General features: G+C 43.0%; 1 protein-coding gene across 12 annotated transcripts in view; it reads right to left on the bottom strand.

Annotated features, from left to right (window-relative positions):
• Positions 1-24,268, bottom strand: part of CPNE4 (copine 4) — a 272,750-nt gene that overhangs the window by 77,437 nt on the left and 171,045 nt on the right. For all 12 annotated transcript variants that reach the window (XM_084858175.1, XM_084858176.1, XM_084858171.1 and 9 more), the window contains 2 exons: positions 16,019-16,102; positions 13,170-13,259 (listed from right to left, as the gene is read on the bottom strand). In XM_084858175.1, the coding sequence (XP_084714301.1) occupies positions 13,170-13,259; positions 16,019-16,102 (174 nt within the window). The remainder of the gene's footprint in view (positions 1-13,169; positions 13,260-16,018; positions 16,103-24,268) is intronic.

The raw sequence follows: 24,268 nt of genomic DNA, 5'->3' as shown, positions 1-24,268 counted from the left end.
CAGTTTACATTCCAATTCCAAAGAAGGGCAACGCCAAAGAATGTTCAGACTACCGTACAATTGCGCTCATTTCACATGCCAGCAAGGTTATGCTCAAAATCCTACAAGCTAGGCTTCAGCATGCGAACCGAGAACTACCGGAAGTACAAGCTGGGTTTCGAAGAGGCAGAGGAACTAGAGATCAAATCACCAACTTTCACTGGATCATGGAGAAAGCAAGAGAATTCCAGAAAACGTCTATTTCTGCTTCATGGACTACGCTAAAACCTTTGATAGTGTGGATCACAACAAACTGTGGCAAATTCTGAAAGAGATGGGGGTACCAGACCACCTTACCTGTCTCCTGAGAAACCTGTACAAGGGTCAAGAAGCAACAGTAAGAACCAGACATGGAACAACCAATTGGTTCAAAACTGGGAAAGGAGTACGACAAGGCTGCATATTGTCACCCTGCTTATTTAACTTATATGCAGAGTACATCATGAGAAACACCGGGTTGGATGAATCACAGGTCGGAGTTAAGATTGCCGGGAGAATTATCAACAACCTCAGATACACAGATGATACTACCCTAAGGGCAGAAAGCAAAGAGGATCTAAACAGCCTCTTGTGGAGGGTGAAAGTGGAGAGTGCAAAACCTGGTTTGAAACTCAACATTAAAAAAACGAAGATTATGGCATCTGGCCCCATCACTTCCCGGCATATGGAAGGGGAAGAAATGAAGCAGTGACAGATTTTATTTTCTTGGGCTCCAAGATCACCGCAGACGGTGACTGTAGCCATGAAATTAAAAGACACTTGCTCCTTGGGAGGAAAGCTATGGCAAACCTAGACAGCATAGTAAGAAGCAGAGACATCATCTTGCCGACAAAGGTCCATCTAATCAAAGCTATGGTTTTCCCAGTAGTAAAGTATGGCTGTGAGACCTGGACTATAAGGAAGGCTGAGCGCCGAAGAATTGATGCTTTCGAACTGTGGTGCTGGAGAAGACTCTTAGGAGTCCCCTGGACTGCAAGGAGGTCAAATCAGTCAATCCTAAAGGAACTCAACCCGACTGCTCATTGGAAGGACAGATCCTGAAGCTGAAGCTCAAATGTTTTGGCCACCTAATGTGAAGAGAAAACTCTCTGGAAAAGACCCTGATGCTGGGAAAGACTGAAGGCAAAAGGAGAAAGGGACAGCAGAGGATGAGATGGCTAGGTAGCATCACTGATGCAATGAATATGGACTTGAGCATGCTCCGGGAGAGAGCGCAGGACAGGAAGGCCTGGCGTGCTATGGTCCATGGGGTCACGAAGAGTCGGACACGACTGAACAACAAGTTCCCTGGGAAGCTTCTTATCTGCCCAGCTCTGATGTCGAGTTAGCCATTCAAAGCCTGGATCAGGCAGGGGAAGGCTGCTGGGACATCATACAGGTGGGCTGATTTACAACCTCATTGGCCCTGCCTGGGACAGTATTGCTGCCAGAACGAAGCCACCCCCTGGCTGGAGATGAAGAGGGGGAAAAAAATCTCCCAGGCTAATTAATGCTGATTTGGGCCAGCTGGGCCCAAATTCCCTGGGAACCCTCTTATCTGCCTGGCTGTGATGCGGGGCACCGACGCTGAAGGTGGCACCATCAAAGGTGGGGTCACCCCTTTTTGGGGAGACGGCAAGGGCCACCCCCCTAACATTGGCTGATTAATTTTGCAGCTTCTCTGTGACGGGGGTTGGTTGTTTTTTTCGCTTAGCTTCAGCTATTGGGCAGTACAGAAATGAAATAAATACATAAATAATACATTATGTGCCTGGGAGAGAGGATATATGGCCACGTTGGGGTACTTGAGGGGGGCCCAATTACTGTGGTTACAGGTCAAGGGAGATATGGCATTGGGAGGAAGGCTAGCCAGGTTAGGGAAACATGGCCCAGACGGTTAATTGCTGTGCTGTGTTCTGACCCTCCCCCCCATCCGCAGGTGTGGTGGTTGCCCTATAAGCCAGCCTTTGGGTCTCCGGATGCTGCTTTTAAATGTCAGATCAGTTCAAAAAAAGACCTCCCTCATCCATGATTTAATAGTGGATGAGGTGGCTGATCTGGCATGCAAAACTGAGACCTGGGTGGGTGAGCAGGGAGGAGTTAGGCTGTCCCAGTTCTGCCCACCAGGGTGGTTGGTTCAGCATCAGGGAAGATGGGAGGGCCGGGGGTGGTGGTGCTGTGGTCTATAGGAATTCCATCTCCCTCTGCACGCTCCCTGTCCATGTGACTACTGGTCTGGAGTGTTTGCACCTTGTGTTGGGCCAGCGGGACAGATTGGGGATTCTGTTGGTGTACTGCCCACCGCACTGCTCAACAGACTCCCTAGCTGAGCTGACAGAGGTGGTCTCGGGTTCACTGCTGCGAACTGCCAGACTGTTGGTTCTGGGGGATGTCAACATTCATGCTGAGGGCACCTTGTCTGGGGCGGCTCAGGATTTCATGGCCTCCATGATGACCACGGGACTGTCCCAACATGTCATTGGCCCAATGCATGCAGTGGGGCATACTCTAGACTTGGTTTTCTCAACTGGACATGGAGATGGTGGTCTGAAGGTGGGGGACTTTGCCTCAGTTATCTATGCTCTGGTAATCTCCAAGTTAGATTACTGCAATGCACTCTACGTGGCGCTGCCTTTGAAGATGGTTCAGAAGCTGCAGCTCATACAAAATGCAGCAGCCAGACTGATAACAGGGACCAGAAGGTCCAAATATATAAGACTGATTCTGGCCCGCTTGTACTGGCTGCCTGTATGTTTCCGAGCCCGATTCAAGGTGCTGGTTTTAACCTATAAAGCCTTACACAGCTTGGGACCACAATACCTGATGGAGCGCCTCTCCCGACATGAACCTACCCATATGCTATGCTCAACATCTGAGGTCCTCCTCCGGCTGCCTACTCTGAGGAAAGCTCAGAAGACAGCAACAAGAGAGAAGGCCTTCTCAGTGGTGGCCCCCCAATTGTGGAATGATCTCTCTGATGACGCTTGCCTGGCATCAACATTGTTATCTTTTCAGCACCAGGTCAAGACCTTTCTCTTCTCCCAGGCATTCGTCAGCATATGATTAGTTTTAATCGATCCTAGATTGTGTTATGGTTATGGTTGTTTGATTAAGATTGCTTGTCTGAAGTTGTTCTCTTGTGTATATTGTCTGTTCATGTGTTTTTTATGTAAATTACTTTTAATCTCTGTATACTGTATTTGTAATGTTTTTAATCTTTGTAAACCGCCCAGAGAGCTTTGGCTATTGGGTGGTATAGAAATAATAATAATAATAATAATAATAGTAATAGTAATAGTAATAATAGTAATAATAATAATAATAATATTGTTGCTGGGAAAATTCATTTCACCCCCAGCTAATGTGAAGAGAGAACTGCTTTAGAGGTGAAAAATTAAGATTATTTGTAGCTTATTGTTCAAATACTGTGTTTAGTCTCCTGCCCTGCCTGTGGACTTCCTGAACAGTGGTGGTAAATGTCAAAGTACAGGCCCTCGCCATAACAGTCCCCATAGCAACGTCCCCAAGGAGAGTCCAAAAATTCAGGCAGCTGTATTGATCCATATCAACAAATCAGTTCTAGCAGTTTTTGTCTGCTAAAGGCAGGGAGGTTTTTTCGAATAAAACTAATGGATCTATATTACCCATTCAATACCAACCTACTCCCCAAATCTCTTTGCATTACAACAGGAAGCAATATATTGTGTATATAAATACTTCACCCCCAGCTACTGTGAGGATTGCAGCTAAGCTCAGAGAGAACAAGGAATTCTAAGAGGGGGTGGCAGATGACGTCAGCATCCCTGCTAATGAAAAAATTAGCAGGGATTTTAGCTGAGCCCCAGCTCCCCACCACTGCTTATACCAAGTGAGACCTTTCTTCACTTCCCTAACATAGTAGCATTGAAGGACGTAAGGAAGTACAAACTGCTTCTCCTAGCCCCCACAACTGCTTCAGGGACAGAGGGGGACTCATCTCAGTCAGCCCATCTTCACCCCTGAAGGAGAAAGGGCTGAGTCTACTGCCTTCTTCTTCTTTTAACTCATGTGATCGAGCCTCAACAGTTCCTTCAGGGGTGAAAATGGGCTGACTGAGATGAGTTCCCCCTCAGCCACTGAGGGAGCTAAGGACATCTCAGAGATGCCACATCTGGTAAGCCAACTTTGCACAAAGCTTCTTTTGTGTGTGTGCCGTGCCAGCAGATTAGATCATATCTGTTGAGATGGCTGCATCTTTGCCTCTCCATCTCTCTGCAAAAACATTTTAAGAAAGATGGCATGCTATCAGCCATGAGAAAGAAAAAGAAAACAGCCCATCATATCAAAGAACAATATTTCTTAAGGTTTGCCACAGACCTAAATTACAGTGCGAGTCAAATGCACGACTGACTGTCCAATCCAATGGCAGATACACTCCCATAACAATTAGCAGCTGAGGTGGGGGGTTGATCTGCATCAAGATCATCACTCTGGGAAAAAAGGTTAAGCCCCCTTCTGGTGCCTGATCCTGATTGATGTCTCATTGGTTCTCTGCCTGTTCCTTCCTTCCAAAAAGCAATTCATGTGAAACACAACCACGTATTTCTCGTATTGTTTAGTTTGACCCTGACAGTCAGATTTCCTGGGAAAAAGCACCAGAAAATATATTATAGGGCACATTTGAATAAAAGCTGGGAATCTGATTTTTAAAAGTATAATTTAATCATGCTACTTTCATTCAGCGACATCTCCTATAGTCCTTTCTGTGTTTCCAGGAAAGGCAAGGAAGTTGTTTTATATGTTGTTTTATTCACCGAATGAAATGGAGATTTTAAAAATGGAGTCTCCAATAGACAGTGTTGGAGAGGAAACATGATAAGCTTCCTGTGCACATTCAACTCCCCAGCAAACTGCAGGTCTCACTTGGTTCTGAGTTATCCTGGCCCATTCATACTTGGGCAGAAGTGGGGAACCTCTTTCAGTTCAAGGGCCAAATGCAATTTCAGAGACGTTCTTGGGAGCCACATTCCGCTGGTGAGCAGAGTCAAAATGCAAACAGTACCAAAAAATGCCAGCATACTGTAGCTTAAAGCTTTTACTGTCCGTAACTAAGCCTTAGCAGAGGGATTCCAACCTTTTAGAAAGGGGGAAAATGCACAAAAGTCAAGAAACCACCAAATGATCATTGGTTGTGGGTAGGGATGTTGGAGAAATCTACAACAGAACCAAATGAGTTTGGATTTTCATGAATCCGACCTGCAGATTCCGCAGTGGACCAGCTCTCCCCGTCTGGCGGATTCCACAGATTTATGGAGCAGTTTTCTAAATTTTGCACAAATTTTGTCATAGAAAAACTCGCAAAATAAAAAAGATCAGCAAAAAATGTGCATTTCCCCCATAAGATAAAGTGTGAAAATGTGCGTTTTGGGGAAATTTGCACATTTTAGCATGTGCAAAATTGCGCAGTTCACATTTGCACAAATTTACAAATGCATAAATTCACAAACGCACAAATTTCACAAATGTGCAAGTTCACATTTGCGCAAATTCAGAAACAAAAAACCTAATTCCAGCAATGGACAGATGACGGAACGAAAGCTGCCTGACAATCTGCAAAACACAGATGGAATGCATTTTATACAATCTGTACATCCTTAGTTGTTAGGAAAGGGATGGGGCTAGGGAAAGGGTATTGGCATCTGGGGAACCCTGGAGGGCGACATTTGGCCCCCAGGCCTGAGGTTCCTCACTCCTGCACTGTGGCTTCAGTGACTGTAGGATCAATACTGGGCATGCAGCCCCCATGCCCAATGTAATGCTAATCATTTGCTAGTATCTTGCCCTCTTTCAGTTTTAGGTAGCGTAAGAGAAACAAAGCTGCCATCCCAACACACTTTAAATTGCAAATGGCCATTGCAAGATTGTCATAGCCTAAATTGGAAGAAAACTGAACAAGAGCTTTTCAATTTTGTTTTAAAACTGAGAGACAAACAGACAAGATAGATTTGCATGGACTTAAAAAGATATCTTTTTAGCAGAAGCTAGTTTTATCATTTATGCTTAAAGATCGTATCATTGATGTCTGAAATAAAATAGCACTGAGCACAGAGACCAGCACCGCATGCAAAAGGAGGAGATTTTATTAGACTGTCTTTGGTTTTTAGGAAATCAAAAGGAGGGAACGAGAATCGCCTCTCATTAAGCGTCTTTCATAGATTCCAAGCTCCACTGATTTCAAAGTAACAAATGCATTCAAGTTCACTTATTCCAATCTTTTATGACTAATGAGTGATTTGAACTCTTGATGGGCATTCTTTTCCACCAACAGAACAAACAAAGGACAGGTACTGCTCTGAAAATGCACAGTATTTGGGAATGTGGGAATACATTCTTAAAAATCAAATATACCATGTACATTTAATTTACTTAAGAATCTGTCTCACCCAGCCACCCACTGACATAGAGATCTCTCCCAAGCATATCCATTCTTCTTCTAAAGATTTCTCCCTTTCTTCTGAGGATACAGGGGTAACTTATCTGAAGAACGATTATTGAGTGGAGTGAAATAATGCTAAAATGCCAAGGAAGCAGGTTTCTGTGTAGTAGGTGAGCTCTTCACCCAAAAAAAGAAAAGAAAAAAGAAAAAAAAAGATTTTTATTTCCTACACAGAGGTCTGGTTCAGATGTAACAGAAAACCATGGTTTCCAACTACATGAACAAGCCTGTACAAACCATGTTTGAGAATAAGCCAGGATCTGAAACTTCAGTCTGATCCTGGCTTGTTCTCACTAACCATAGTTCTCTGAGTTTGGACATCACAGCGAAATGCAACTAGCTTAAAACTGAAAGTGGGAGGTTTTGATTCCATCCTCCAGTGTGGGAAAGATGAGGGAAGGGGGAGAATGTGACCCTGAGGTTTGCTATGGCTTGTTCACATAGCAAGAAACCATAGGTTTCTGTTAAATATGAACTAGACCATTGTGTCAAACCGATCAATTTATCTCAGGTCAGGAAGGAACCTTAGCATGTCCCACAAAGCCTGCTGATTCTGAGCATTTGGCTGGCTCAGCTTCATACTCTTTAGATGAGTGTATGCAGGAAGCTGTCCCTCCACAGAAGTGAATGGGGAAACTAGCATGGGTGGTAGTAGTGGGATGCAGAAAAGAAACGATTATTACAAAATGGATTGGGGCAAAGGTCATCAGTTTTTCCATGGGCTTCACCAATTCTGTTTTAGAAAATCTACATCTAAAATAAAAGTTAATGATATAGGAACCATTAAGTATGTCTCCTTAACATTTTCCCCAGAGCCAACAAGAAACCCCAGGAAGTGGGAAACTCTGTCACCATGCTCACTTTTAAAAATCGGTTCCTACTTCCACCGCCCTAAGAATACAGGTTCAAAAATAATATTTAGAACAGGTGTGGGTAACTTTGGAAGGTCCGGGGTGCCATTTTTGTGCCTCCCCTCCGAACTCCATGCAGGCTGCTTCTTGTCAGTTAGCTGTTCAGGAGGAAGGCTGTCACAGGCACACCTTCACTTTTAAGCAGGCTGGGAGCCTTTGCTAGGAACATTCTCATCTTCACTGCCTCAAATTCTCTCTGTTTGGACTTATTACTGTCTGAGCCTCTTAAGACACTCCTCACTTGGACTCTCCATCCAATATGGAGGCTTGTATCTTTGAATTTCGTATTGTTAAGAACTTGCCATGAAAAGAACTGCTGTACTTTTCATAAACCTTGAATTCTTATTTGCTGTGAATTTGGACCCATGTAGCATGGAGATACCAAAGTGGAAGCTATGGTCATTGAAATCTCTACATCGGGACTTACTCTTGGATTTGAAAGCCTTGACCAATATAGCACGGAGGTTCCAACAAAGTTTTCAGTGTTGGACTTTACCTCTGTGTGTGTAGATTTGTTTAGGTCTTTTTCTAGAATCCTGGTCTTGGATTGGCTGGGATGAATTATGCCAGGAATCCTTTTGAGAGCCTTTCCCTGTATTCTGAACTATAGAGATTGCAACGGGGAAACCAAGTTGTAGTTCTCTGACACGGTTATAGTTATTAGCTTTGGGTTGTTTTGGAATTACTTATGGAGCCTATAACTAATTGTCATCAGCTATATGATTTCTGAAGAATGTAGTCATTACAGTTTTCCCATGGGATTTGCTACAATAAAAAAAGTCTCACTGATTTGGGGTGTCCTGTGTCAGAATGCCAGAGCGTGTGCTTGAAGAATTGGGCCCATGACACCACTCCAGATACCATTTTTTTCAAAATGTTTAAAAAAAAATAAAAAAAAAATTTGAGGGCAGTGGGGGGTGACAGCCCACAGGCCACATGTTGCCCCTCCCCAAGATTTAGAAGAAGCCCACTGACTTTTAAACGGTTCACAGTCTCAGGGTATGAGAAGCTGGGTGTCAAGCATTTTGTTCAGTTGCCATGGCCTCTCACCACATTCCACAGTGTGTCAGGAGGTTGTTACAGCTACATTTCTGAACACAGGGGAGCTGTGGCAGTGATTTGAAGAAGATCCTGTCAGGCTAAAAGTACATGTTAGCCTGAATGAGCCATCCAAGCAAAGCAAGCAAGGCTGTTGTCTCAGAAACCCCTAATGCTGCCATGGGTAGGTTGTACTCATGTCTGCCTTTCACCTTCAAACTGCCATTTCTCAAAAACAAAAAGAGTCCTTGGAGATCCAAAGCACTGCAAGTTGCTTTTCAGTTATTTTAATCTCTCTGATAGCACGTCTCCTGAGACATCCAAGATATTCGAACCATTAATAGACACCACTTACACAGTTCTTTCATCTTCAAAGTGTTTTAGACACATCTTCACTGACCCAAATCCACAGTAGCAATTAATCGGATGGGTCATTTGTAAGATATTTGGGAGTTATAATAACAATTTTCATGACATAAGGGACATGGGCCCATTCTCACTAGAACTGGCAGAAACGTGAATGAGGAACATCACCTGAGGGGAATTTCCACTGTGAGGCCTTTCAAATTCTAGAGTGTCCCCTTGTGTAGCCTTTTCTTTCATCATAAATATTAGTGCTGTGCCGAAAGTTTCTCCCACATTTTTTTCAACCATTCTCATTCAATTTGAAAGATGAGAAATTGCTTTCAAAAAGAAATGAAGTGGTGAAGAAATTTCAGAGAAATTCTCATGGGTTGGGTTTGGGTTTCTTTGGCTTACCTTACTTAGGAGGTGGCTGAGGAGTGAGCACAAGTGTCCTGTTTTTCATTGTACACTGTTTTTCATTTTCATCTCTCTGGGAGACTGTAGCCTCCTCAGCTTCCTACACTTCAATTAAAGCCCAGTGGAAGGCAACATGAGGTAATTCCTCCCATAGGGCTTTTTCAGATCAGGAGGTGCAAGCAGCCTGGTAGGCTAGCTGAGATTAGGTAAGCTCAAAAAGATCACCAAAATAAATTATAAAACATCCTGAATGAGGCAGAAGAATGGAAGCCTCTTTCATGGGGGGAGGAAATTGGAGGACAGATTTTGGCAGAGCACTAACACCACCTCATCCCTGGAGCTAGACACAACACTGCCCCACCTGCATTGCCATGGATGCAAACTGGGGGCCGGCCTGCCAAGACAGTTGATGCTGTTGCAGCACGAAAACCCCCAAACCCCTTATCAAAAAGAAGAAGATGTGCTACAAGCCCTGCCAATGGGGAGCCCTAAATGGGAGAAACCATTGAGAATTTCTCCACTCCCTGGAGAAATGTGGTGAAATTGTCTCCCAAATTTCTTTGCCCACAACTAAAGTGGAGAATTTCAAGAGGCCATTTGTGCACAGCTCTAATAAATATAACTAGGCAGAAAGGAGGGGGCACATAAAAGGAGGAAGGGTGTTTGATTCTTGGGTCATGTGATATCAGTTCCATATTTACCAACAAGTCATTTGGACATGAGCAAGAATGGCAGGGGTCTACACATTTTAGCACTGGTAACTAGCCAGCCATCATTTGCGGTCACCATCATCTCCCCCTCCCACCACACCCCAAGTTCTCAATGCATCCTAGAGAACTCAGACGAGGAAAGGGGATCTCTCGTAACATGCTGGGCTTTGGAGAAAGCAGAAGCAGTGCAAGCTTCTCTGCTTGATCTAAAGCCCAGCATGTGATGAAAGACTCTTTCTCCTTATCCCAAGTCAGAGGACAGGACGGTTTCTTCCACTGTTGTTGAACTACTTCTGCCTGCTCCAAAGCTCAATGAATGAGGAATTCAGAGGAGGGAGCTTCTCATATTGTCCTGAACAGAGGCCCTCACCTGGTCAGATTTGTGGAGGCCTGAAGAAAGGGCAGAACTAGACAAGAGAACAAATGTTGTCATGTGCATGGCAGGGAAATGCACGAGGTGATGACATCAGGTAAGGTGTTTTCAAAATTATATGTTATGGGGAGAGGGGCTGGAACTGGGCAGAGGATTACCATATGAACCTGCCCATACACTGAGGTCAACATCACAGGTCCTGCTCTGTATCCCTTCACTATCTGAGTTCAGTGTGTGGGTACATGAGACACAGCCTTTTCAGCTGGGGTGCCTAAGGTTGGAATGCCCTCCTGAGAGGTCACCTGGTCTCATCACTGCTTGTCTTTTGGCAAGTGGCAAAGGTATAGCTGTTTCAACATGTGTTTATGGGAGCTGAGTGTAGTGTTTTGTATTTTCCTCCGGTTTTAGTTTAGATTTTTTTAAATTCTTTTTTTTACTGTTTAAAAGAATTTTTTATTTTATATGTTTATTGATTTTTGCCAGCTGTAGAGCTTCCTAATTCATTCTGGTATCCATTTCTGCATCCAGGTTTTACAATATGAAATATTATCGGTATGAAACAATACTGTATTGTTTAAACTAGGATATTGCCCCCACTTTTCTTTAAATCAAGAGGGTTTCTGTCCTTTTAACAGTTAACAGACTAGCAGAAATTCATTAGGTAAAGCCCTTGACAACTGTGGTCTGAGCAGATGCGGTAATGGGTACATTTCTAATTCTGCAGGGCTGGCCTAATACATTGTGGCACATGAAGAGATAAAAAGGTACCCCTTCCCATCCACTGCCACAGTAAATATAATAATAATAACAATAACAATAACAACAACAACAACACCAATAATAATAATAATAATAATAATTGCAGTTACATTTTATGTAAATGGATTTAAACTTTGTATATTGTATTTTAATGTTTAATCTCTGTAAACTGCCCAGTGAGCTGAGGCAGCCATCATCAAATGCTCATATGATATGGTAAGCCATGAATGATGACTTAATAAACCAGGATGTGAATGAGTGGCGTGCTGGTGCATGCAGCCTGTTTGCCCCACTTCACCCTCCCTTCATTCAAGCAATACATTAACCAGGAAAGGAAAAGCTTCTTGTGACATGATATCTGAATAAGGGTTTCTTGCTCCCAAACAAGCCAGGATTTGTAAGCCAACAAGAAGCCTTGATTTGTTGCTGGTTTACAATCCTGGTTCGTTTGCTGGCTTACAATCCTGGCTTGTTTGAGAGCAACAAACCAGGATTGCAGGTTTAGATGTTTCAAGAAGCATTCCTTTTCCTGGTTATTTTACCCACTCACAGAAAGGGAGGGACAAAGCAAGAGCAAAAGAGCTGTATCCACTGGCATACTGCTTGTTCACACCCTGGTATATTAAGCCATAATTCATGGTTTAAAGTGATGTGTGAATGCAGCCAGTCTTACATTATGGAACACAGGAAACAGGAGGTGTAAGTGCTTTCTAGGAAGTGTGTGTACAAATATATATCTAGGAGAGGGAGCAAAGAATATCTTCAGAAATTCTTAAGTACCAGGCCTGGAGGACACCAGAGGGTTATTGTAACTTTCCGCTTGTTTGTTTATTTCTAACCTATCACAACTTTCAGCTATCAAAACTTTAGAATAAAAAAGAAAGAAGGAAACATTGCAGACATCTTATCAATCTGTATTACTTTTTTGGCAACTGCCAATCACACCCAAACAACGTTATTAGTGTCTGCAGAGGCACAGATGTCTGTGCAAATATTTTGTTTTCTGATTTTTTAAAAAAAAATATGCTAAACTAAAACCAAACAGCTCCACAATCCTGAAAGGTAGGTTGAATCAATTATGAGGGAAAGGCACTTTGTACATGCCCAGAACCCTCTCTTTTCTACTACTATTCACATGGTTCAAGAGACGTCACTTCACGTTAATGCAGATTCTGCATTCCTCATTGGGCAGCTTCACAATCTTCATCCTGCAGTCTTATTGCAAGCTCAACAGTTTTTCATATATACCAAGCAATCTACTCTGCCCAACTTGAAAATGGGTAGACAGGTTGTTGAACTTGAAACATAGAATTATATAATGCAAGTGCATACTAAGTTTCATGGCTGTCTTCATTTGTAAGTGAGATATTGCAGATTCACAACCAAACAGAGCAGCCTTCCCCAACCTGGTGCCCTCCAAACATTTTGGGCTACAACTCCAGGATGCCTGACCATTGGCCATGCTGGCTCGGGCTGATGGGAGTTGTAATCCAAAACATCTGGGAGGCATCAGGTTGGGGAAGGCCAAAATAGAACAATGCTAAACAGCTGAGTGGAGCCAACAGGTCTCCCTTTGCTCAGCCACTTATTATTTATCCTACTTCAAGGCCGAGTCACAGCAGATTTTGAAGCTCAGCCCTAATTCATATTAAGCTTCCAGGGTGCTTTTAAACCAAGCTTTTTATATATCTTCATTTGCTCAGCCTGAAGATCACCCTTTTGTGTGAGAGGAGGGTAGAGATGGAAAGTCAGATTTTCCCCCTACAATATTGTTCCTAACAGCTGCCTGGTTTTAGATATATCCATTTTCGAGCAGCAACCCTGATTGACACAAGCAAGCACTTTATTTTTGCTCTCTGAAATATTTCAATTCTGTTGGCTTAAGTGGTGTTACATCGAGGGACCTTTACAATATTATGCAGAATCATTACGGGAATATACTGCTGTGCACATTTTAATCCAAACTGACTAAGCATAAATGAGTCTACAAGATGATGCACCTTCATGTTAAGAGAGAGGGTGTGTGTTTAAAAAAAATAGTGGCAGTCTTTAATTTCAAGTTTTTAAAGAGGAGTTTTTAAAATGCAAAGCTTCTTGCTCCATAGTTCATTGAGATCACCGACCTTTAGTCTACGGTCCTGGTCCCCACTGCAAAGCGAATTTACTGACACCTTAAATGACTTCCAGGCTGGGTTTAAGTTATTCATCACCACCTAGGATTGAAATTAAAGGAACCATAAACATATTTCAAAACCAAAGTGTTAAGCAACAATAATAATGATTTACAAATGAAGGCCTATTATAAAGATTTTTTTTCTTTAAATGGGCAAAGGAGATCATATCTTTAGGAACACTTAAGTATGGCACATTTTTCTTACACTTTTTGTGGCTATACGCTCATTTAACATAATATTGAACAGGCTCCTTGTTAAGCAACAGCTTTGACATTTGACAATTTGTTTTTGTAATTAAGCTTCTTGCCAAAATTCATTAGAGTCCATGATTTCCTTTGCCTTAGGACTGGTTCAGTAAAAAAACAAAGAATACAGCACAGAACTAGCAAACAGAGATTCCTAACCATTCAAGACAGAGACTGAAAAAGTCTGAAATGACAATATGAGCATAGAAAAGAAATTTACTTCCTGGGTATATTCAGTAGTAATGGGTGGTGGGTGGAATTCACTGTCCTCCATATCAAGTTTATTTCATGAGGAGGAAATAGGGCTATCATACCCTCTATTTCTAGTGTGCGGTCTATGACTGCCATTGCTAAACGGCACCACCCATGTACAAGAGGGTGGTATCAGTAGGCTTGGGGGAAACCCAAGATTCACAGAAGCACAAAAATATTTAGGGAGGGGGAGCCTCAAAAACAGCCTGATGAAGACAGCAATGCAGCATGCTCACTACCCATAGAATGCTGGGTGGCTGTAGCGGGCTGTGGGGAGATGGAAATTCCCTCTCAGGTCAGGAGAGTGGCTGTAAACCTGAATAGAAACTCTCCATACTGCAACAGTGTTGTGGATTCCACTTGTAACATATATTCCTCAAGTTGACGTTTCTGGTTCTGGGAATCCAAATGAGACTGAAGGCACACAGAATAATTGATTGATATCTTTGTTTGACCCTAAACAGCTATCTCCCACCTTGACTACTGAATCAGTTCTCTGAGAGAACATTTTGGCTGCTATGAGTGCCTTTAACCACATGATAAACATATTGATTTTGGGGCACTGTTGGCAGCATCACATCTTGCTGCTGTGGGAGCAATGCACCTATCACAAAATGCTATATTAATTTATGACCTTGCCAAATGACAGGCAGAAGAAGGCGGCTGAGAAAGGAGAGAGGGGAGAAAGCCTCCTATCACTTTAGACTTACAGCTTGAGTAAACTGACTGGAATCCTGGAATAACTTTCCTCAAACAATTTATGTGAGAAAAGGAATGAAGGAGTTGAGTTTCCCATGGCACTTGCACTATTTTCTGAATCTTTCAAAGACATGTTGTATTTAAATGTTCTTTTATGCCTACCTCTCCCCAGAGCAATGCCAGGCAAATTCATGCAGACGCTTATCTTTTTGTTCCCTTGTTTTTTTTAAAATTAGGGACATGTGATGTTATTCATGTGGTTTGCCCGTCAGGGAAAGATTTTTCATTCACAGATAGCCATTATGGGCTGGGGTGGGGGTGGGGGGTAAACTGGATTGAGTCTGTGGCTTGTGGGGACAGGCTCTAATCTTTTACCCCCTGCTGCAGTCCCAATCCACCTCAGGGCCTGTACACCAATTTGCATGGAGGGGAGAAAGCTCCTGTTCACACCAGTGGGAGCTTTTTCCTTCATGCAAATAGCAGACGCAGGGGCTGATGCCGATCAGGCCTACAGTGTGTGTCTGTGTGGGGGGACAGTAAAAAAATCCCCTCCCCCCCAAGCTATAGTTCATAGGAACAAATGGGAGTACTTCCCCATGCAAAGAGCCACAGGGGCCCTCAGCCAATCATGACCACAGTGGAGACAAAGTATTAAATCCCTCTTTCCCCACACCCCGGTCCCAATTCAGCTCCCCAAGGGTGGTCATGTGTCCTCTTTTCCAGAGGATACTTCTCCATTTGAAAGGCTGCCAGAGTACTGTCCTCTATTTTGACGGTGTCCTTTATTTGAAGAGCTATCCAGTTCAAATCTGGGTTAAAGATAAGAACCATCAGAGTGCAGAGCTGGGCCTTGAAGCTGTCCACTAGCATCACCTGGACAGCAGACTGAGCAAGGTGCACAAGTCGCCTGGCCACCGTCTTCCACAATAAGGTGAGATGAACTGTATTTGTGTTTAATTATTATAATCTAAATTGTAAAAATTTCTAAATTTCCATCTACACATATAAATTAGCATATAAAATTTTATGCAAATCAGTGCCCTCTTTTGTCCTCTTTTTTGGTGGCCACCCTATACCCCCCCAGGCTATTTGTGAAAGAAAAATCTTGCACTCAAAGGCAAACCATGTCAATAACAGCGTGTGCAGTTTGGCCCTTAGTTCTCTAGAAGGTACACACTCTCATTTTTCATTAGAACAGGAACGCTAAGATAGATCCTCGGGATTTTCTAAAATAACAGGGACCATTATCTTTCCCACAGTCAGGCTTTTTCGGTTCAGCAAGGCTACCCCTCTTCTATAACATGGGAACAGGATATAATGCTATTGTTGCTGGAACCATGCCGCCATTTGTAAAACAGAAAAATAAACATCACTTTGTACTATTATCAGAAGGCCCTACATCTCCCCCAAAGCAGCCTAAATAAAAAGCTTACTGAGGGAGTGGTTACACGCATGCAAAATCGGGTAAAACTGCCGCCCTCCCCCACTAGAAATTGTGTGGGTTTGTGTGTGAACATCCTATCAACTTTTGTGTGAATAATAACAAAAAAATCTCACCGACAGCTGTACCCATTTTGAGTTCAAAATTGGTTCATATCTCACCTCAGTCCTGTGAACAAGCTGCTGGGTGGCATCATCATTCATCCGGAAAATTTCCAGAAACGGATCAGATTTGCTGAAGAAATCCTGAAATTGAAACATGCAGATCTTTATTTTCAAAGCCTATTAGATTTTATCTACATAATCTCTGTGCTCCCCTACTGAAGGAAAGTATGAGTTCATTCTGCTTTAGTTTCTAAGTAAACACCTCCTCCCACAACAACCTGGTGGCCAGGTGTCCTATGTTACAGAGAATTGTCCTATATTTGAAATCATCTTATCTTTAACAGGTGGTCGAGCCCAAGACTGGTGTACAGATAAAGAACCTTACGAAGAGAGTGCAGGGGCCTTGAGGTTTCTCATCAACACCTGGACAGCACACAGGTTACTTGGTCATAGTCCTCCCTTCTGTGCTGAGCAGTATTATATTTTTATTTAAATCATAGTAATCATTTTAAAATTTGCATGTATACATATAAATAAGCATATGCAAATTTTTATGCAAACTGGTATCCTCTTTTGTCCTCTTTTTGGGTGATGTCTAAGTGGCAACCTTAAGTCATCTACAGAGGCTGTAGATGACTCTGGGTGGCCCAGTTGTGAGGTAAGCTGGGTGGAGATAGGGATGTGAGCCTTCTTGGTTGTTGCACCCCATCTTTCCTGAAGGAGAGCCACCTGGTGACTACGTAACTGTATTCTTGGCACTTTTACTTTTTCTAGGCCTTAAAGTGCTTGAATTGCTGCCTTATTGCTATTTTATTAGAATCTTTAGTTCTAATAAAATATTTATTTTATATTTACTCTATGGAACTCTGCCTGTTGATGTCAGGCAGGAACCAACATGGTTTTGTTTTCAGCAACTGCTGAAGACATTTTTTATTTAAACAAGCCTTCCCTAACTAACCAGCCATGGTTTTATTGGCACAATCTGATTGTAAAAGTGTTAATTCTGTATTTCTGCTACTGTTACTATTATTATTATTAATTTCTTGTTCACCCCTTGGTGAACAAGGAGATGTAGAGCAGTACAAAAATCTTGTAAATACATACGTACATAAATTTGTCCACTTCCAAATGGCAGGGATGTCATGTAAACTGGGCATCTATAATAGGATGGCCATATGGAGTACATTACATATGTGCTGGAAGCAAGAAAGGATAAGGCCTGCCCCTCCAACCATAGGAAGGCTCTCTCTCATAGGAATGCTCTGTTAGCATATCAATCTGCCCTTTGTTGTCATGTTTTTCCTTGACTCTAAACTGTAAAGTCATTTCTGTATTATGGGACTATTTTCAACATAGCTGAGATTAGCCTAATTTCAGATCTGGCCTTTTAGTTCAAAGAAACTGCTTGACTGAAGCCAGGGGTAGGCAATCTTTTAGGGCCCTGGGAATATCTGGCAATTTGAGAAACTGTTGTGGGCACCACCACACAATGGCTGCTATGGGAGGCATGGCAATGGACAAGTAACCTGCCCCAAAGACTGAGTACAAAGCAGAGGTGGTAGGTCTGAATACCAACACACTAAACAACTCCTTTGAACCCACAGTTTTCAGCACTAACAGAAGCCTATTTCACAACGATCCCAGCTACTGGTAAAGTTTAAGCAGATTTTAAGCACAGAAGTCACTTCACACATCTGCAGTAGTAATTATGTTCTCCACATATGTCATATTCTGTCACCATCCCCAGTCACAAGACAGACCAATTACATATTTTGAGGAATACACTTGGCAGAAAATGTATTTATGAATTCTGTCCCAAAGCAATTAAAGTATCTTCTTAAAAAACAAGAAAGACTCCAGTGTAATGGAAAAATTAACTATCTTAGGCCTGTTGGGGAATGAGAAAATATGACATTCTAGGTCAACCCATTGGGCCAAAATTAAAATGAATGCATGAAGGCTCAGCCTGGTCAATTTGAATCACACATTCAGCTTTAATAATTAGATTCTGCTATGGGAGAGAAGTGGGAACTAGGATATACAGTTTCATAGACACTCTTTACACGCATAGTGCAAACACTAATTATTTCTAAAGCAATGTTATAAGCACAGCTTCTGAATATTGCTTAATAACAATCCAAAATAATTCTTGCTTAAGGAAATATTTTTCTGTTGTTTCAGTTTAGCAGTTCTCAATTCATAGCTAATAATGTTTTCAAAATATTGATGCTAGTAAACTGGGCCTAATAGCACATTCCCTTAAGTTTCATTACACTACAATGGGAAAAGATCTCTTTGTAGAAATAAAGGCTTTAAAAGCATTGTATTTCAAGGATATTTTTATAACGCCATGCCAATAATAAAATGAATGTATATGCATATGATGTACAATGGTGATTCTTGCAATAAAAACAAGCAAATATTTTTCACACCATGAAAGTCATAATCACACCATAACTAAATAAACAGAAATGAATGCTCATGGATGTCATTTTGGCATTAACATTCTTTGAATATTCAGGGAAAATTTAGTCAGAGAAAAGCATATATTGTACAATTCAGGATAAGTACAGATGTTAGTACTGGGTACAAAATAACCAAACTTACTATTATAATAAGTAGCCCCTACTTTTATATATGCACTCAGGTATCCTTTCATGCCCTGGGAAACCATTCATATTGCTAGCTTTGACTTGGCCATATGCGGGGATAGGGAAGAAATCTGTTTGGTTCCCATTTTAATATGAACTTACCTAATTTTGCCCTTTCGAAATATACTACATAAACCGAAATTCAGTTATCCCTTGAAATTTTGCACTTCTGAGTTTTGCAGTGGAGCTCTCCAAATTCCAAAGACACATGTACCAAAAGGCATATATTAGGGAAAAGTGCATATACAAATGTGCATATTAATAATGCATTAAAATACATTATATTAGGAAAATTGCTTGCAAAAATGTGTATACGAAATCGTATACCAAAAATAGATGTTTTAGGGAAAATGTGCACAAAAATACATATAAACGTTCATGCAGAGATTTTTGTCTTTAAAGCCTCAAATTCAGGGCAAACCAAACTGACGACTGGAAAAGTGTAAAACTGAGAGCAACCAAAACTGACAGATTTGTCCATCCGTAGCCATAGGAACTCATGCGTGTTTCCATGCAGAGAAATGGCTTTGGGTCTGAAGAGACCCATGGCAAAGCACCATCTGATGGGTGCTCCTGACTTCAGTGGGCTTATTGGGGGCGGGCAGGCAGGCAGGCAGCAGCACCATGAGCAAGCACACCTAAATTACCTCTCCTGCTCCAAGCAGAAGCCCACCAGGCTCAGGACGAGGCAGGATAAAAACCGCAGCATCCAAGAGAGCGCCTAGTGAGCCACTTGCTCTGATTAAGTCTGAGACCAAACTGATGCCTCTTATGCTGCAGTCCCAGACTCCACCCTTTCCCACAGAATGGAAGCCTTGAAGGGACCGGGTTCTGGCCTGGAGTCTAGCACGGCCCCGTCTCTCCAAGAGCTCATGCCTGGCACACTATTGGCGTTGGCGCATCGGCTCCATGGAAAGTGGGGCTCTTGTAGAAGGGGGTGCTGGTCTAGTGCTGGGGCTGGGCTTGGGGGGGTCTGAGGCCCAGGGGTCTCTGGTCAGTTGAGCAATGGGGGCTATAGAAGTTCAGGTTCAGATGCCTTGGGTTCTGCAGTGGTGCTTGGGCCTGGCGTTTCCTCTGTTGACACCACTGGCTCTTTGGGCTTCGAGTCCATGTCTTTGCTGGAATCCTGGGTCATGACACTGGCTACCATTTTAAACTGCCCATATTGTCCTGACATAGTGCAGCCCAGGGCACTGTGGGAAACTCAGAATGGCAGGCAGCTTCCCAGACCAGCCACTACCACCAGATAACTGGCAGTCAGGGAACCAGGTGGGTGGAAGGGTCAAAACGGACATCAGCACTAGTGGGGCCAGGGCACATGGCAGTGGACCCTTGGTGCACTTGGGCCCCAGCATTTGCCTACGGAAGCCTGGTGCTCTCTCTCATGTCCTTGTGCTGAGACATAGGGCTGTGCCCAATGGTAGTCCTCCTTAGAGTAGCCCCATTGAAATGAATGAGATTTAAGTTAGACTAAGATGGGATACAACTCAAAGGAACAAACAAGCTTTCCCCTTCTTCATCAGCACCGGGTAGGTTGGGACCTGTGCAAAGCAACACCAAGAGAAATGTTGCTACAGGGTTTGGAAAAGTGAGAACATGATCCTCCTCACATTTTATTGTGCTTTTACCTCTCCTGAGAAATTCCTTTCAATTAGACTTCTCCAGTGCCAACCATGGCCTATGAACTTTAGGATGCATCACCAGCAGAGCAGGAACAAATTGATACAGGGACCAGACAGAAACTGGAAGAGGACTGCAGACACCCCAGTCCTAGCCAGCAACATTAGCTCAATCTTAGTGACTTATGAGACCACTGGCACCTCAGGACTGTCATCCCGTATCCACCCAGCATGGCATCGTTTCATACCTGACCATTCTCTAGACTTTGCTCAACAAAAATCCAGAGCAAACATTTGTTCATTTAGAGCAGCTTTACCCAGCCTGGTGCCCTCCAGATGTTTTAGACTACAACTCCCATGACCCCAGGAAGCATGGTCAATGGGATGTGATGATGGGAATTGTAGTCCAAAAATCTGGAGGGCACCAGATTGGGGAAAGCTGGTTTCAAGTATGTTAAGACCAGCTTTTAGGGCCAAACCCTCAGATTGATTAAAACCAATCCATCCATTTCCTGCTGATCCTCATTACACCAAACGGTCAGTCAGTTTAGAGCCATCAATGAACAGGCCATGTGAATGCTCAGTATGGCAAATGAGACTCTCAGGCTGCTGATTAACAAATCCCAAATCCAACAGAAACTGGCCATTTGATTTGTCTAAACTGATCTGGTGATCCTCAGTCTCCTTGGAAGCTGCTGCAAAGATTCCTGTCTTAGTACTCATCAAGCTGGCAACAAAACTATTTCAGCTGCTGAAGATGCATTATTTACTCCTCAGTCTCTCATTTCAGGTGAGGCTTCTTTTTGTCATCATGCCTGACATTTCAAAAGGACAAAGATAAAAATACTTGCCATTCCATGAACAAGTACTACTAGTATGTTAACAGGCGGTGACTTCCCACCCCCTGTATTTGGGATGCGGTTGACATGTGCAGTAACACCTCTAATGCATCATGATAACTTGTGAAACGTCCATATATATCCTGAAGAGATATGGATACCAAAGCATACATACCTGTTCAGGATGTATGAAAAGTTCACAAGTTCATTGTGCTCTCGGATGAACTCAGTATGTCAGAATTACGTCCATCACAACATTGTTTTATGTTCATGGCCTTAGGGCGTAATCCTATGCATGTTTAGACAGAAAAAAGTCCTACAACTCCCAGCATTCCCCATCCTGGCTGGGGAATGCTGGGAGTTGTAGGACTTTTTCTGTCTAAATATGCATAGGACTGCACCTATGGGTGCATTAGGGTGAAATGAGTGAGACGTGTAAGAGAATGTTGCAATGTGGAGCACTGCTGTTCAGGATTCCAGCCATTCCCCCCAATTCCATACTTGGTAGCTCAGATGTAGAATACAGAGCTACAGCCTGCCAAAACACTAGTGATGCATACCCTCCTTCATGTCAATGGTGCTTTTGAGGAGACCATGTTCCTCTGTTTCTGAAATGTACCAGGGATAAAAGGAATGTTTTGATGAGTGTAACAGCTATAATGATGCCTGCCTGCCAGGGCATTGTTTTCACCAGATTATGGAGTACACTTGTGGAAACAAAGGAAAATCAACGACTGGAGCACCTGCTCTTTTGTATGGGGGACGGACGGACGGACGGACTTTTTGGGGGGGCATGGTCAGAAGAACACAAGCTACAGCTAACAAGTCTGCTATAATTTCATGCCATGTTTTCTTTTTAAACTGTGCCTAAATTTAGCCTCTTAAACTCACCTCCAAGGAGTTAAATATAATGGGCAGCTTGAAAAAAGAAGAAGAAAGACTGAGAACTAGCAATTCTCTCCCCAGTGAAGGATAATTCACCTTTTAGATGAGACAGAAAGCCAAGGTCCTGAATGTTTAGAGTGATTAAAGATCCCCAACTTAGGGATGTTATTAACCTCTGCACCTTAGTCAAATTACAAATTCATTACACTCTACCAACCTAAATATTTCTGGCAGTTTTAATTAGATTTGCTACTACTAGTCACATAACGGCCTATGCTGGCAAATGCTGCACATAGTCATAATTTCTCCCACATGAGTAGAACTCATTCCCTCCCCCACCCCTGAATAGCTCTACTTGCATGATCATCTGCAGTCTTTGGTTGCAAGGCACACACTGCTTAAGCCGATATACCTCAGCCTCAGGCCAGTTTGCCTCCAATGGCTTCAAACCTATGGCCTGGTCCTATAAGCAGGTGTACTGAGGTGAAGCAGCAGCAGTTCATTGGTTTAACTTTCTGAGCTCCAGCAGTGGCATAAGGGGATGGTCTGGCTCTAGGTTTGATGGGGGCCTTAGCAAAATGCCCTCTGGTGGCCCCCCTCCTCCATTAGCCCCCCCCCCCCCAAGAGCTTACTTGGTGACAGTGGTAAGCAACAGCAGGAGCAGCGCTCTAATCAGCACTGGGCAACATCCACCATTTAAATTTCCCACAATGCAGTGTTGTGCAGCATCATCCTGTGCTATTGCTTCAAGGCTTTATAGGAAATTAAAATGGTGGCTCCCAGACCCCGCCTCTCAGCACAGAGGCCATGGGCAGTACATGCTGGTCATGAGTAGGGGGCAGGCTGGGCACTGGGACCCATTCCATCAACTCTAATGAGAGATCAGCTCTGCTTGGTTCCTCCTCTCCCTCAACTGTTTTTACCCAAGCTAGTTGTTAGAGTTACATACTTCATAACACTGGGTGCCAAATCTTTACTAGTTTGGCCTAGCCAATACGATCATGTGATGCCAATGTTTTATCAGCTGCCCCAGCTTTCAGTCTGTTTCCAAGCCAAATTCAAAGTGTTCATGTTGACCTTTAAAGCCCTAAACAGCTTGGGACCAGTATATCTAAAGGAATGCCTCCTCCCACATGTACCTGATCAGACCCTTAGGTCATCTCCAGAGACCCTCCTCCGGGTGCCCTCACTGAAGGAAGCTAGACAGGTGGCTGCAAGAGAGAGGGCCTTCTCAGTGGTTGCACCCCACTTATGGAATGAACTCCCCAAAGAGATTTGCCTGGCACCAACGTTGTTATCTTTTTGGCATCAGGCAAAGACTGTTCTTTTCTCCCAGGCATTTTAGAGACCTGGTTCTAGATTTTTATGGCTGTTTTATCGATTCCTATGGTGTTTATTGTTTTGCACTGTATTGTATTTTATTCCTTTAAATAATTTATTTTATATTTTTTAAGTATTTGTAATCTGCCCAGAGAAGATTAGTTATTGGGAGGATTAGAAATGTAATAAATAAATTAATAGTTTTCCTCTTTCCTCCTCAACCCTTTTTCCTTTTGTGTTGGGTCTTTTGAGTTTAAGCTTGGGGGCAGAGACTGTCTTGTTTATTACTTATCTTATGTAAGCTGCTCTAGGAGCCTGTTTGTCTGAAGTGAGGGGTAAAAATGTACTAAGCAAACTAAAAACTAAAGAACACATACCAAATGTTAATTCTCACCCATATCAAATGGAAAAGGCACCAGGGTGTGTGTGTGTGTGTGTGTGTGTGTGTGTGTGTGTGTGAAGGGTGGTAAGGGTGTTGGAATCTCCAGTGCTAAGTTTTGGTATTCAAAGTGTTGGCTTGAGTGTTGTTGTTCAGTCGTTAAGTCGTGTCCGACTCTTCGTGACCCCATGGACCATAGCACGCCAGGCCTTCCTGTCCTGCGCTCACTCTGGGCTCAATATCTGGGCAGAATATGCTCAAGTCCATATTCATTGCATTGGTGATGCTATCTAGCCATCTCATCCTCTGCCGTCCCCTTCTCCTTTTGCCTTCAGTCTTTCCCAGCATCAGGGTCTTTTCCAGGGAGTTTGCTCTTCGCATTAGGTGGCCAAAATATTTGAGCTTCAGCTTCAGTATCTGTCCTTCCAATGAGCACTCAGGGTTGATTTCCTTTAGGATGGACTGATTTGACCTCCTTGCAGTCCAGGGGACTCGTAAGAGTCTTCTCCAGCACCACAGTTCGAAAGCATCGATTCTTCGGCGCTCAGCCTTCCTTGTAGTTTAGCTCTCACAGCCATACGTTACTACTGGGAAAACCATAGCTTTGATTATGC

Source organism: Heloderma suspectum, chromosome 5 (assembly GCF_057233095.1).
Source record: "Heloderma suspectum isolate Gila_16-S chromosome 5, 16-S_ref, whole genome shotgun sequence".
Lineage (NCBI taxonomy): Eukaryota > Metazoa > Chordata > Lepidosauria > Squamata > Helodermatidae > Heloderma > Heloderma suspectum.
Note: the sequence above shows the minus strand (reverse complement) of the source record. Positions and strands in the feature narration are given on the sequence as shown.